General features: G+C 44.4%; 1 protein-coding gene across 4 annotated transcripts in view; it reads right to left on the bottom strand.

The window, feature by feature from the left end:
* TNRC6C (trinucleotide repeat containing adaptor 6C) overlaps window positions 1-14,646 on the bottom strand; it is a 152,011-nt gene that overhangs the window by 16,368 nt on the left and 120,997 nt on the right. For 3 of the 4 annotated variants that reach the window (XM_077854393.1, XM_077854391.1, XM_077854394.1), the window contains 7 exons: window positions 12,312-12,454; window positions 10,680-10,829; window positions 9,103-9,249; window positions 7,200-7,319; window positions 3,545-3,628; window positions 3,066-3,297; window positions 79-246 (listed from right to left, as the gene is read on the bottom strand). In XM_077854393.1, the coding sequence (XP_077710519.1) occupies window positions 79-246; window positions 3,066-3,297; window positions 3,545-3,628; window positions 7,200-7,319; window positions 9,103-9,249; window positions 10,680-10,829; window positions 12,312-12,454 (1,044 nt within the window). The remainder of the gene's footprint in view (window positions 1-78; window positions 247-3,065; window positions 3,298-3,544; window positions 3,629-7,199; window positions 7,320-9,102; window positions 9,250-10,679; window positions 10,830-12,311; window positions 12,455-14,646) is intronic. The other variant, XM_077854392.1, reaches the window with a different exon arrangement.

Raw genomic sequence — 14,646 nt, 5'->3', positions numbered from 1 at the left:
ATGAGTATGCTCTACACCTGGAGAGTCAGCAGTTGGAACAGGCATGGCTGGGCCACAGGCACCCCAGCTTAGACATACCATGCTTGCTGGGGTTCTGATCGAGGGGAGAAGCAGCACCGGGTAAGTTGTCCATCGGGTTGGGGTGTGTCCACTGAGGGAGACGTGACTGGGACTGGGACGGGTCCTTCACCGACAAACCACCAGTCATGTCCATGCTGTTGACATTCATGTTTGGGTTCAGTCCAGCTAAAAATAGAAATGCTGTTAGCATATGCCTACTCTTCCTCTAGATTTTATTGCATTCTAAAGCTCTCCTGGAGAATCAATCCAAGTCTTAACTCATGGCCACATACTTCACTCTAACTTTTAATGCTGGTAGAAAGAAAAACTTTTGTCTTTTAAACAACATGTTAAGTTTCCAGGAACATTATTCCTGAATTAAGGTGAAATGGAAATGAACATTCTCTGATTAAGTAAGACCAACAACTCTCCATTTCACACGTTTCAGAGTTAAACATGGTCCCAGTGCTCCTCAGTACCCACAGAAAGACAGTGCAAGTCCAGACAATTTGGAAAATCTTTTTTGATCTTAGGATATCTTAGGGAAACTCACCAGATCAATATAACTCTTTCAGAGTTCTGACAGTGTTCTAAAGTAGCACCTCCAGAACAATCTAGTAGCAATAACGCAATTCCACTTTGAGTGAACTTACTTTACTAAAAGTCTGCTCTTCAGGACTTTAAATATCAAACTCATTTTAAGGACTTGACCTATTGGAGAGCGTCGGGGACTGCTGCCTGCCCCCAGCTGGAGTGCATGCCAACCCTGGGTTTTCTTTCTCACAGCTAAAGAACCTGCTGCTGTATCTGGCAACACCGTGCCAGGTTACTAAGGAGAGGGAGGAGGATGATAAAGAGTCCCTGATGGGGCCACCAGTTACGAGCTGGACTGAATGCTCAGCTGGTGGAGAATACTTGGCAGGTGCGCACCCTAGGATCCACAGACTGTACATCTTGGTACATGAATCAAAGTTAATCTGTACTCCTAAGCAAAGTATCAATCAGGTTTGTTCTTGGCTTTAAATCCGTGATGGCCAAGTCAAATGCATACAGGGGCCCAGTGGCTATGAAGTGGGCCTGGTGGGGATAGTGGCAAATACACACACAACTCTGCAGATGAAACAAAATGTCTGTGCATGTTAGATGCTGCCTGGGGCTGCCTGTGTGGGGTTCACACGGATGGCAATCTTTACTTCCATTTGTACAGATCCAGTCAGGTGAGTGGACAACAAGGCTGGGCTCTGGCCTGGCCTTTAAAATGCTTGGCCTGAACCTATCTCCCCAACTTGCATGCTCATATGTGGACCCCCACCCACAACTTAGCACGACCACCCTGGACACTCCCTTTCCTCTGTTCCAGGCTCTTGTCACTAAAGTCCAGCTCATCTGGGATCCAAGCTTAGCTCCTGCACTGGGTTCTTCCTTCACCACTTAAGGTGAACACAAGCTTTCCCTTCTCTGCAGCACTGCCTATGAAGGTTTTCATTATTCTATGCCTGATCTTCCCGTGTGGATGACAAATCCCAGCAGTCAAGAGACAGCAGAGCAAGGAGACTCTGTGTAACCTCTACACTCAATGTGGGGCTTGAGCTCACAACCCCGAGAGCAAGAGTCACATGCTCTACTGACTGAGACAGCCAGGTGTCTTGCTACTTATTTTTAATACATTTATAAGTCTAATGTGAATATTATAAAATATTATCAAAATATTTTTCATCCAATTTTGAAGAGCCACTCTACTAATGCTTTCATGTGTGCTAAGGAAAAATCCTTAAAAGGAGAGATTAGTGTACTTTATTCTCCAAAAATAGGTTGAGAGGCCAGATGGACACTAGAAAGCTGAAGCAGAAGTGTTTTAGAGTAACAGACAACAGAAACTGTTTCTGAAAGGACTCCTAAACATGTCTCACAAAGGGCACTATCCTGAGAACTTCACGTATTAATTCAATCTTTAAAGGACCCCATGAGGTAAGTATCTCCATTTTAGAATTGAGGCAGAGCCAGTCAAGCAAGTCACCCAAGGAAGTGCTGAGCCAGTCCTGGTGGAGCTGGGACCTGGTGTGGTGGGCATCTCCCCAGCCAGACCTTAGTCACCAGACTGTCCTCCTCTGTGCATATAAAGGGCTGTGAGCAAGGGGCAATGAGAGAGGGACAGGATGATCACATTCATCAGGTTCATATTATGGACATATCACATCAACTGCACGTCAAGAGAATGTGGTCGTACGATTTATGGCTCTTTTCAGGGCAGTATCATGGAAAGAGGACCATCAGCCAGTAGCAAACTCACTATTATGCAACTCTGGCTTTTGCTCCTTTAGATATTTATTTCCTGGGTTTCTGGTTCCCTTTGTCCTGTAGCTTCACACTAACAGCCAACTGACAGACAAGCCTGAGAACTTCTACCAGTTTCTGGATTCTTACGTCAAATTGTTTCACACGTATAATTGATTTACTGACATATACCTCCCCATGACATTTCCTCATTACTAAATGCAGTTACATCACCTGTAACAAATCCCTCCCGGCTGGCTTGTCTGACCTGGAAGGCAGCATCGTTTCTTTTGTTGACCTGAGGGTTTCATGTGTTGAGCACGCTTCCTACAGGTCAACACAGTCATATGGATTTGGCAGGCTATACAAACCATCTTCTACACTACAGGATGTGTATGGACAACTCCTCTGCTTTCCAAGAAGTCTCTGATTTGTAAAAATCTAAAACCTTTATTAGTAAAACCATTATAAACTCATCCCTGCAGTTAGGTTGGAGGATGGTGGCTGCTAAAAAAGCATAAACCAGGAATAGAACAAACTGAGTCAACAATAGAAATAAGGGAATTCTGGGGCTTTCACTGGTGCTACTTTAAAAGATTTTATCCTGGAAAGTATGGCCATAGCAGAATTTTGCTCTGCGGAAGAACGGCCGGTGCTGCCCCCTTACCAGGAAGCCCCAGCAGAGCGCCAGCCTGTTGTGGGGAGCGGTGGGTCCCACCGCCGGGACTCACCGAGAGGGTAAGGAGCAAAGGTGCTGGGTGAAGACTGCGGCTCTTTGGTCTGCAGGTCAGGCAGGCCGGGGGCCTGGGGGTGGGGGGGGAAGCTGTCCATGGACGATTTGCCTGCAGAGGGGTGCAGAGACAGGTGCGGCGGGGGCGGCGGCGGCTTCACGAGCAGGGCCTGGGCCAGCTGGCGCTGGTGCTGCTGGATCTGCTGCTGCAGGTTAGTGATTGTGCGCGCAACCTGATGGCAGAGATGTGAGTTGGAAAAGGTTCCAAAGTGGCGCCTGTTACTTGTCTGCAGACCCAGGGCATTCACTCTCTGCTGGCTGGGCCAACCTGCTCCCAAGCCAAGGTGACCCCGAGACTGCTAAAAGGGGAGGCTTAGCAAGAGAAAAGTCAATGACAACGTAATAGTTTGCCATTTAGCATCTTCAGATCAGGGAAGACGAGAGCTAGGGGTCCAGCTATACCCCCCAGGTGATACCTACTTGCTGCTCCTGTTGTCTCATAGGTCCGGAAACATTACGCTGAGCCTGTAGCATCTGCTGCTGGATTTGTAAACGTTGGTATGCCTGTTGACACAGAGTTAAAATATTGTAAGAAGGCCATCAATACATGATTCAACTTTTCTATTTGAAAAAAGAAGAGAGGGCGGCCCTAGTGGCGCAGCGGTTTAGTGCCGCCTGCAGCCCAGGGTGTGATCCTGGACACCCGGGATCGAGTCCTACGTCGGGCTTCCTGCATGGAGTCTGCTTCTCCCTCTGCCTGTGTCTCTGCCTCTCTCTCACTCTCTCTGAATAAATAAATAAATAAATAAATAATTAATTAAAAAAATAAAAAATAAAAAAAGAGAGAAAGAGAGAAAGAGAGAGAAGAGCCAAGATTCTTGGTCCCCCTTACCATACTGTGGTTTAAGCAGACTGTGAGGTGGAAGCATTTTTTAGAAAGAGAAATGTTGGGCAGCCTGGGTGGCTCAGCGGTTTAGCACTGCCTTCAGCCCAGGGTGTGATCCTGGAGACCTGGGATTGAGTCCCACATCAGGTTCCCTGCATGGAACCTGCTTCTCCCTCTGCCTGTGTCTCTGTCTCTCTCTCTCTTTCTGTATTCTCATGAATAAATAAATAAAATCTTAGAAAGAGAAATGTCTTTCCCAAACCCTTCTAGCGTATAGATTTTTATAAAGTAATTCAGTCAGTACCCCTGCTTAGTGTAGGTAATGAGGTTTGTCAGCAAATACTTCTCAGTTAATGAAGAGATAATTCTTCTGCTTGAGTCATACAAACTAAAAGGAAAAAGAAATGATGGGAAAATGAAACACTCTTAATTCTTAAGTAATATAGCTGAAAGTTGTCCAGAATGGCTCAGATTGTGGCAGAATGGCAGTGACTGGCCATTCCAGACAATCACAAAGCAGTATGTATTCAAGGCTTGTGAGTGCCAGGGACCCATGATGATGTCCTCTGACAGCAGCCTAAATCCTGGCCTGTGGCACTACTGGCACAGGCCCTGCCTGCCCAGCGAGCTTAAGTGGCTGTGAGCACCTCTGCACACCTATGCAGAAGTTTCATCATCTGGTCACTTCGAAATACTGGTTGCCTCTCATATATTATTTTCTTATAACATGGAATTTTGAGCATGTGTTTAGCAAGAGGATTTATTAAAACAGGATCCAAATAAAGGTAAAGACTATACTATTAAAAATGCCTCATTAATCTCTAAATTATAGAGGAATAAAATATTCCACTTAAGTGAATCTTTAAAGGCCCTAAAACTTAACTTCAGGATACACCAAAACCTTATTTTACTAATTATTTTGAAAAAAAAAATTAAAAACAATATGCACAGTTTGTAAAACAATATACTAAACATAATTCAAGATTTTCTTGAGATGGCTGCAGCTTTCATTTTGTTTTGTTTTGTTTTTTTTTTTAAAGGACACTGCGAGTGGTGGGCTGTGGAGGAATTGAAACCCTCATGCGCGGCCGGTGGAAATGTAAAACGTGGGCAGCCCAGGTGGCTCGACGGTTTAGTGCTGCCTTCAGCCCAGGGCATGATCCTAGAGTCCTGGGATCGAGTTCCACATCAAGCTTTCTGCATGGAGCCTGCTTCTCCCTCTGCCTCTCTCTGTGTGTCTCTCATGAATAAATAAATAAAATCTTTAAAAAAAAAAAAAAAAAAAGATTTTCTTGCTTTTTCTGCCATCTTTCTGTGCCGCCACAATGGTGCATGCGAATGTCCTGGCAGATGCTCTGAAGAACATTAACAGTGCTGAAAAGAGAGGCGAAGGCCAGGCTCTTACTAGGGCCATACTCTAATGTCACAGTTCAGTTTCTAATTGCAACCATGAAGCACGGTTATATTGGCAAATTTGAGATCACTGATGATTTTTAAGAGCATTTGTTTCCAGGGCCTGGGGCTTCACTAACTGGAAAACTGGACCCTCAAACTTGTGAGTCTAACAGCCAGTAACGGGTTAGGGACAACAGGGCCCAGGGCTCTCCTGTAAGGAGAGCTTTGGCATCAATGCTTTTGTCTATCAGCTGGGAAAATTGTGAACCTCACAGGCACAGGTTAAACATGAGTGGAGTGATCAGCCACAGATTGGATGTACAACTCAAAGATCTAGAAAAATGGTGGAATAATCTCCTGTTCTGCCAGTTTGGTTTCACTGTGCTGACAAGCTCAGCTGGCATCATGGACATGAAGTAGCAAGATGAAAATGCACAGGAGGGAAAGAAAATCCTGTGATTCTTTTTCTGGAGATATAATATATACATGCAAATAAAATGCCTCAATGGAAAAAAAGATTTTCTTGATGCCTTTCACACTATAGGGGTCAATAAAATTTACCATATAAGTAAGAGATTCTAGAACATCAGTATGATAACTATGTCTCAGGTCAGAATATAGCCATGTCTTCAGTGTTATCAAGGAGCAGAAAGCTATTTTCCTCTATAACAACATATCTACATAATATGCTTTCTAAATATGTACCTGAATTTTACGGTTGTTTCTTTCTCCATCTCTGAGGTTAGGGGTCTCTGTTGCTGTTGGTAGTAAAAGCAATAATCCTGTGGGCTTGAACCACCTATTCATGGCACTTTCAGGTCCTGGGAAATCTTACCACCATGCTGCAAGGTGTGCCCCCCACCCTGTCTCCCATTTTATGGACCAAGAAACAGCCTCTGAGAGCCTAAGATGATCATGGCCCCACTTTCTGAGCTCTGTGTTCTCCCTGACACCACAATTCGTCTCAGAGCACTTTTCCCCTCCCATCCCATGCTGCTACTTACTGGAAAACTGGACCCTCAGGCTGGTTAGACCTGAGTCTTAACAGCCAGTAAAGGGTTAGGACCAACATGGCCTGGGGCTCTCCTGTAAGGAAAGCCTTGGCATCAATGCTTTTGTCTATCAGAGGCCTTTTTTCCCTTCCTTCAGGATTCCTGGTCATTTTCTAGGAGATGAAGTTGCTCGACAAGACTTCGAAATAAAGCAGGTGTCAATATTTTACAGAAAGGTCTTTAGTGTATATAAATCAGTATGCATGTAGAGATATGGTGGCATGGCATTTTATGGTAAAAACAGTTAGATGTTGAAGACTTAAAATTTAAGGTATGTTAAATTGTAAAACTTTCAAGATTAGGCTACATCAGCCTTTCTTAACAGGTGTTGTGAGAGAGAATTAAACCCTAATCTCAAAGGCATCTACCATATGTAATGAAGTAACTTCTCTTTCAAGCTTCCAGAACAGTCTTTATGTGAACCACCTTTGAAGAATTTAGATAGTTGTCACTTGAATGAATTTCTGTGTTCTCTCTCTGGTTCTGATAGGAAACTCTGGATGAGAAAGGCTAGCTGAGAGCCCAGGCTGAAGGACATGCCTGCTGTTAGGGTCTGGGATGCTCTGTGAAGGGGCCAGAGAATTCACAAAGCTGAGGAAAAACACCCGTAAGTGCAAAACTTCCTAATTTTTTTTTAATAGTCTAAAAAAATTTATGAATGTCTCAATGACATTCCCTGACATTAAGAAAGCATGGCATCAATGACTTTTATTGGTCAGTGGCTATGTCACTGGCATAGCTACGGAAATGTCAGTGGGTACTTTTCCTGAGTTCTCGAAGCTGAAAGGATCTGCCCACTTACCAGCTGCAGCTGATAGAGCTGGTTCAACATCGTCATATGCTGAGGATTGATTGGCGAGGTCAATAGTGCAGGGTTGAGACCAATGTTTTTTGCTGCAAACTGCAAAAGCTGTGCTTGAACCTGTTGAACAGAAGACAGAGTATCAGGCACACGTGTCCCTATTGAAATGGCCACTAGTCTAGGCAGTCTTTGAAGATGCAGAGCTGATTAATCAGTGACAGTTATACTTGTCTTAAGAATTAACTTCAAAAGCCATTAAAAAAAACTCATGAGCATTTTGCCATTAGTAGTTCACATGCTTCTGTGGAAAATAAGGAAGGAAGGAGAGAAAGAGCCTTCCGCCTCAGAATATTTTATCATGAATTAAGATGCTAGGGCTCTGGGTGACTCCTGTTGAAAACTGATATCACATTCTGTTATGTGAAAATAAACAGGCATGGCTCAAGGACTTGAAACAGTGATTGTGGGGTCTCCACCCAGGATGGGCTCGGGAAGTAGTCTACACCTGCTCTGCCAGCCCTGACCTGGACATCAGGCTGCTCTCCCATTTGGGGGGGTGGGGGGGGCTTCGACTGGAATTTACTGCTCTGAAACCATCCAGGGCCTGCTGTCAGAGATTTTGATGTTTTCCACTATGTACTATGTGTCCTTATCACAATATTTATGCAAGATGATTTTTTAGGTAGCACGTGGAAGGGCATCTTTTACTTTAATAATGATTTACTGTGTATCAGAAAACTGACTTTTCTATTTATGGTAGATATGTAAAGTTTTCTATTAGAATAAATTAATTTCAGCAGGCAAGTCATTTGAAGAAAACACGCTATGTAATAAATAGTATAGGTCATGTGGGGGCACGAGGGTGACACATGCTTTGCTGGGTGTGGGAAACCTGCTGTCACCCAGGCCCAGCTCTGTCCCCAGGCTTGGATAGTGGGACATGAGTAGATGTGTTGTGTGATTGGGAAGGGCTGTGGCAGAGTGTCCTGCAGGGCCACACAAGAGAAGCAAACACCTGTCCTGTCTAAGCTTCTGTACTCGGAGGTCTCTGGTATAGCAGTTCACCTTGTATCATGATGAACAAATTTAACTATTATTTTACCTGCATTTCAGCCATGTCAACTCACAAACCTGGGATCAACCAATTGTGGAGGGATAACTCCTTCCAGCTAATTCTATAACTTATCATTAGTATTATTCAGTATTTTTAGAAGGGATGAGGACTGAAACACTGTAAGGAAAAACTCAGTCTGAAGTATAGAATTAAGGAATGTTCCATAAGTAAATGATATTGACATGAAAAAATTCCATATGCTTTAGAGCTATGCAAAATAAGATATCCTTTTCCTTCCTTTTGTTTGACACTTTTTAAAAAAGAATTTCTGTAGGCAAAAGTGGTCTAACACAAAGTAATGAACTTAACTAAGGAGTCTGTAACATATTAATACACATTCTATGACCTATGATCACATGCAGTTGGCCACTAAGGCATCCTTAGGGCCCTGATTGCTCCTGGGTGCTCCCTCACATAGGGAGGGCTAAGCCATGTTTCAGCCAGTTATCTCCCCTCCTAGCCAGGACAATTCATCAGGCTCAGCTGAATATATTTGTCAAGGCCAGGACAAAAATCCCATCATGGTGGCATGTGAGGCACATCTTTTCACCCGGCAACACCGCTCCTGACAGGAGGACAGATCGCTGGCTGAAGAGCAGTTCTGAAAGTGCCTCCTGCAGCAGGAGGACAAACGGACAGGCTGAAAGGACTGTCTAAGTAACACCAGGAGGCTCCTCTTGGGTGTGGGTAAGTTCGCTCTCACTTTAAAGCAGTGCCATTGCTGAGGCACAGACACCACAGGATGGCCACTGGGTCCCCTGACTCAGAGTGCATGGCCAAGGGTCGGACCTGAGGGGATAGAAACGGAGGCACTTGAGCACGGAGGCTGGGCTGGGAGGAGCTCAGAGGCTGCACGGGGGGCTGCGGCGGCTGTTGCATGGTCCTGGCTTGTGCTGCTCCGCTACTGCCGAACATACCCAGATTGCCACTCGGTATCTGCGGGGAGACAGAAGGGCCAAGTGGTTAGGGAGCTGGGCGATGGAAGGGCCCTGGAGGAGGCTGTGCTCTCCTAAATGTGACAGCAAAAGCGTACCAACTTCTACCAAAGTGAATTCATAGTAAATGGTGCCATTCAGACTGGTCCCTGATGACAGTCAACCCGTGAAGCTGGCCTATGTTTTTAAATCACAGAGGCCACAGAGTAGGGCCAGTCAGAACATGTCCTCAAACCAGGCTATCACATCTGAAGACATGACCACCACATAGCACGACGAATAGAAGCAAAGCATAGCTACTGGGCTGCTCAACTTTCCTCAAAGGGTATGTGCAGTGAGGTAAGGAGTGGTAAGGGGTAGAGATTACAAACCCGAAGACACCAACATTTTCAGTGAGGAAACAGAAGAATAATCTCAGCCAAAGCTGAAGCTGAATAACTAGACAAGTCTAGGTAGTTACCTTTGTGCTAAATATAATCAACACGTTTTTCAGTATACCTTCTGCTCTCCTAGAGGAAGTTACCTGATGGACACTGAGCAGCAGACCCGCCAGGTGGGCTAATTCCCAGCTCCTGCCTGCCAGCTGGTGAACCATCACATGGCAAAAGCCCCGAAAAGCAGGTGGTACGCTGAGTTACCACTAGGGTTAGCAACCTAAGACGGCGAGGCTTGTGCAGATGGGGATGGCACTGGGAAGAGGTACCACTGACTGCTACCCTGGGAGAAGAGGCACACTCAGGGCACTGCTTAAAAAGATGCTTCAAAGGTGGGTGCATGTCAGCCTCATGTGGGAGGAAATCCATAAAAAGGATGTCCTATAGATGGGAAAAGCATGAGTGGCTTGCATGTCACGTCTTCTAGGGGGATGGGGAGAGACAAATGGCATGAAGCAGCAGTCAATACAAACTCTCAGTCCTCCCTTCTGTGACACCTGTCAGGGACTCACTTTCCCTGCATGTCAAAGACAGGGAAAATGCCTCAATGTGGCTCTCTGGAAACCCCCAAGACATTACCTCTATTTCAGGGAGCAAGGGGATTGAGTGGTGTTTTCTCACAGACCAGTGTATGTAAGGTCTGGATTGCCAGGAGGAAGGATGGCATCACCTGGATCCATGAAGGGATTTGGCAACTGAAGACCACTCTGCAGGATGCACCATTTAAAGCAGCAATATGTTAGCAGTGAGAGCACTGAACTCAGGTATGAGTTTGTTAGGTGTAAAAATAAATAAAATTCTATTTCCTAGAATATGGTTCAATTTCAAGAACTAGATTCAACTGTCAATACTTGTACGTCACTTGAAGGGAAATCCTTCTAGATTTCAGCTACCTTTATAAAGGTATTAGTTAAAAATCAGAGAGTATAGGTCCCAAACACATTTTTTAGAGACAGGTGAAACTGAGACTACACTGCCTCTCTCCCCACAGCCTTACCTGTCTAGAAGAATTCAAGTTTTGCATGCCCAGCCCTGAGGCAATCCCACCCAGGGCCTGATTAGGGAGTGCACTGTTTGAAAGGGGGAGCTTCAGGCTTGGTGAAGGCAAAAACGGTGAAGTCGTGGGCTCTTCCACTAGGCCGCCGTCCTGATTGGAGAAAGAAAGGGTGAGCTGTGTGCAGTATTCGTCCGCAGACAAAGCACAAAGCAGTTTCCCAAGGACATATAAGGGGATGTGGATGAATAAAGAATTAAAAGATCAAAAAAGTGTGGATAACAAGAGAATGGAGAAATGGGCCAAAGGAAGAGGGGAAAAGAAAAAGAGAAACAGGATTAAGATGCTGCTCCCGTTTTAACAATTAATTTACAAACACAATCATTAGTTTATAATGGGCTCAGACCCTGCCCACCCCGCCCAGGGGCAGGGCTCAGGAGAAGGACCGAAATAGTAGCTGAAATCTTATTTGGAAAACACTTTACAACTGCTTTCAAATAAATAGGCTCCTTTCTTCATTACTAAGGCTCTGGGTAACATTCAGCTGTTTTTGACCTACCAACAGCAATTTCACATGGTTTAATCCAATAATAAGGTGAGTTATAAAGCAGAGAGAACCTTACTCTCTTTTATATTATTAAGGTCACATTACAGGTCAGGCCCTTTGCAAATTTATCTCCTCTAACTTCACAATAAGTGTGTAGTATTATTCTTTTTTTTTTTTTTCCTTTTTTTGGGGGTATTATTCTACATTTCAAAGTTAAGGAAATGAGTCAGGGTCTCACACTTAGCAAGTAAAAATATAAGATATCAAATTAAATAGCAATTTCACTAAGCATCCTGGATATGAACCACACCACAGCAGGGTGGGGGAGGGCAGGGCTTGACCCTCCTTCAAGGCCCTCCCCCACCACAGCTTTCTGCAGAGGAGTGTATGGCAGAGGACAATGTTTATTTGTGAGCAGAGATGAAGTTTATCTCTCTCTCCAGTAAACCATTCTGTTCTGATTTTTTTTTTTAAAACCTGTCCTTTCTTGCTTCAATTTTATTTTCAAGATTAACATTTTGATTGAATTTCATGGGATGCTGGTCTCCCCCTTTTGAAGTCACACCAATTTGGAGAGGGAGCATCACTACATGACAATCCTGAAGGGACTGAACCGGTGTGTGGACATGTGAACCACCCTGGGGGCTTCACTCTCTGAAGTGGCCAAGCAGGGCCGGCTAGATACGGGTGCCTGCGCCCAACCACTTCTAGTTTCTTTTTCTGAGATTAAATGTGTAACACATCATTTCAGTCCGAAGAACAGTGCATATAAAATAAGACCGTAAAACAGAAATTTGATAACCCCTGTTATTAGACAAATTGAAGCAGATAACCCAGCCAAGTTCACCCACTAAAATGAAAAAGCAGTTTTTAATTTCAGTATTTTTTACCCCTAGTCACATCGTATGAAATACAATACTTTCTCTTCTGAGTTAAACATTCATATATATATTTTTTAAACTGGATAAAAGTCACTTAAATATTGCAATCTGGCAAGTATTTAACCCAGCTTGTGTTAAGGACACAGTAAAAATGAAAAATACCTGTTGTTAAAAACCAACCAACCAACAAACCACCCGAGTTCACACCTTGTCAAGAAAGGTGGGGCGGTCCCCGGAAGAGTCTTTGGAGACTGGTGGGCGGCAGCCAAGGGCTTTGGTGACCACTCCATTGTAGTCGGTCACTCCCAGTCCACGCTTGTCCACGTCCACCTTCTTTTCCAACAGGGCGCCTGTACAACAAACAGAAGCAATGCTTACACCCAAATGCCCAAGGAATGTCAGTCAGGGGTGCCGAGCACAAGATGGGCGCCAGTTGGAGCCTTTAACCCCATGAAAAATGGAGAGGCTGTGGTGTCACTCTTGCAAGCCTCTGTCAGTTTGTAACCAGGCCCTGCTCTTAGCCCTGCTCTGGCTCCTTCCCCTCCAATCACACCTGCCACTCTGCCCCTCAGGGCCTGCCCTTCCTCCCCACTGGGAGGCACCCCCTTCTTCACACAGACCTTCCCTGATCTTGTTTAAAATGGCACTGCTGAACCCTCACAGCCATTGGTTTCCATTTCCTGCATCCCTGTGAGCTGCAAAGGCTCTCTTCCACATACTGTAGACACAATATCATATAAAACAGACACAGTTTTTGTCCTTATGGGCTCTTGGGCTAGTGATTGGTTTTGTGTGGCCACCTTTGCCTTTGTGCTGTTTTACAATTCTAACAAGCTACAATGAACTTCTTCCAGTTCTCACGGATTGTCACATCTGTCCTGGCGGCTTGTATCACACATTTTGGTGCCTGCACATTAATTATAAAGTTGATCCTCATCATACATGGATTCTGTGCTTGTGAATTTACTGGCTGGCTAAATTTATCTGTAGCCCTAAATCAATAACTGGCACTTTTGTGGTCATCTGTGGACATGCGGAGGGTAGTGAAAAATCTTGGTTGCCTGAACACACTTTCCTAACTCAGGCCAAACAAGATGCTCTCTGCTTCATACTCAGCTCTTCTACAGTAACAAATATCCCTTTGTGGTCTATTTAGTGCCACATTTTCCACAGTTTTGTGCTTTTTGTTGGTGACTGCGGTGTTTCAAATGAACCCCAAGTGAGTGCTAATATGGTCTTTTGGGTTCTTGCGTGCAAGAAGGAAGTCTTGTGCCTGATGGAGAAAATGTGTTAGGTGAGTGCTGTTGAGGCACGAGTTACAACGCTGCTGTTCAAGTTCAACGTGAGTGAATCAGCGATCTGGTTTGTCCAGCAAAGGAAGAGCAGCATTGTAACTCAGGAACCCAAGAGACCACACTGTTAGCTCTTTCTGAACACTCTTACAAATATACCTACAGTGTGTGATGAAGCTACGGAAAGGATGGAAAAGTGGCTTTTTGGATGACAAGGTGATGACTGATTTTTTTGTTTGTTTAAGTAGGCTGCATGCGCAGCATGAAGCCCAACACAGGGCTTGAAATCACAACCCTGAGATCAAGACCTGAGCTGAGACCAAGAGTCGGATGCTTAATGGACTGAGCCACCCAGGCACCCCAAGATGGTGACTGATTTTAAGAAAGGTGTAGCAGAGAGCACTACAGTATAGATGGCCAAAGAGATTTATGGTCAAATGACCCAGGGTCAGGAAAATGCTACATCTTTCCTAGCTAATGTTTTCCTATAAAGAAAAAAATATGGCATATAGCTATTTGTGAGAAATATGTATTAAGTAAGGTGTCTTTAGATAGAAACACACACAAAGCAAGGTTATGTACTGACTGGTTAACAAAAATGCTGTGGCCAGAGGCTTGTGGGAACTGGATCCTATATTTCCTGGGAATGAAGAACAGGAACCAAATGCATTTTACAGGTGAATATTTAACATACTTATTATTTTATTTATTTTTTAACTGAATAAATCTGATGTGTAACACTGTATAAGTTTAAGGTGTATGTGTAACTTTGATGCATCTGCATATTGGTAGCATAGTTACCTGGTTACATAATTTATACTACATTACTGTCTGTATTCCTCACACGGCCCACTGGATCTCTGTGGCTTATGTACTGCTTGTTACAAATCTGTACCCTGAAATACCACCACTCCCCACCCTCTCCAACAGCCCCACTCCCCAGTAACACCATTCGCTCTCTGTGCTGTACAGGTTGAACTTTGATAGATTCCATGTGTGAGCAGAATGAAACAAAACCATGAAATACTTGTTTTGGCTGACTTTGCTCACTCAGGATCAGGAACTTAAGGTTCACATTGTTGCAAATGGCAGGACATCTTCCTTTCTCACAGCTGAATAATGTTCCACTCTGTGCATGAGCCATTTCTTTCTTATCCATTCACTCGTTGATGGGCATTTGGGTTGTTTCCCTACCTTGGCTATTGTGAATAATGCTGCGATAAACAAAGAAGTGTGGATATCTTGCCAAG

The sequence above is a fragment of the Canis aureus genome, chromosome 16 (assembly GCF_053574225.1).
Source record: "Canis aureus isolate CA01 chromosome 16, VMU_Caureus_v.1.0, whole genome shotgun sequence".
Lineage (NCBI taxonomy): Eukaryota > Metazoa > Chordata > Mammalia > Carnivora > Canidae > Canis > Canis aureus.
This window is presented reverse-complemented; position numbering and strand designations above follow the sequence as displayed.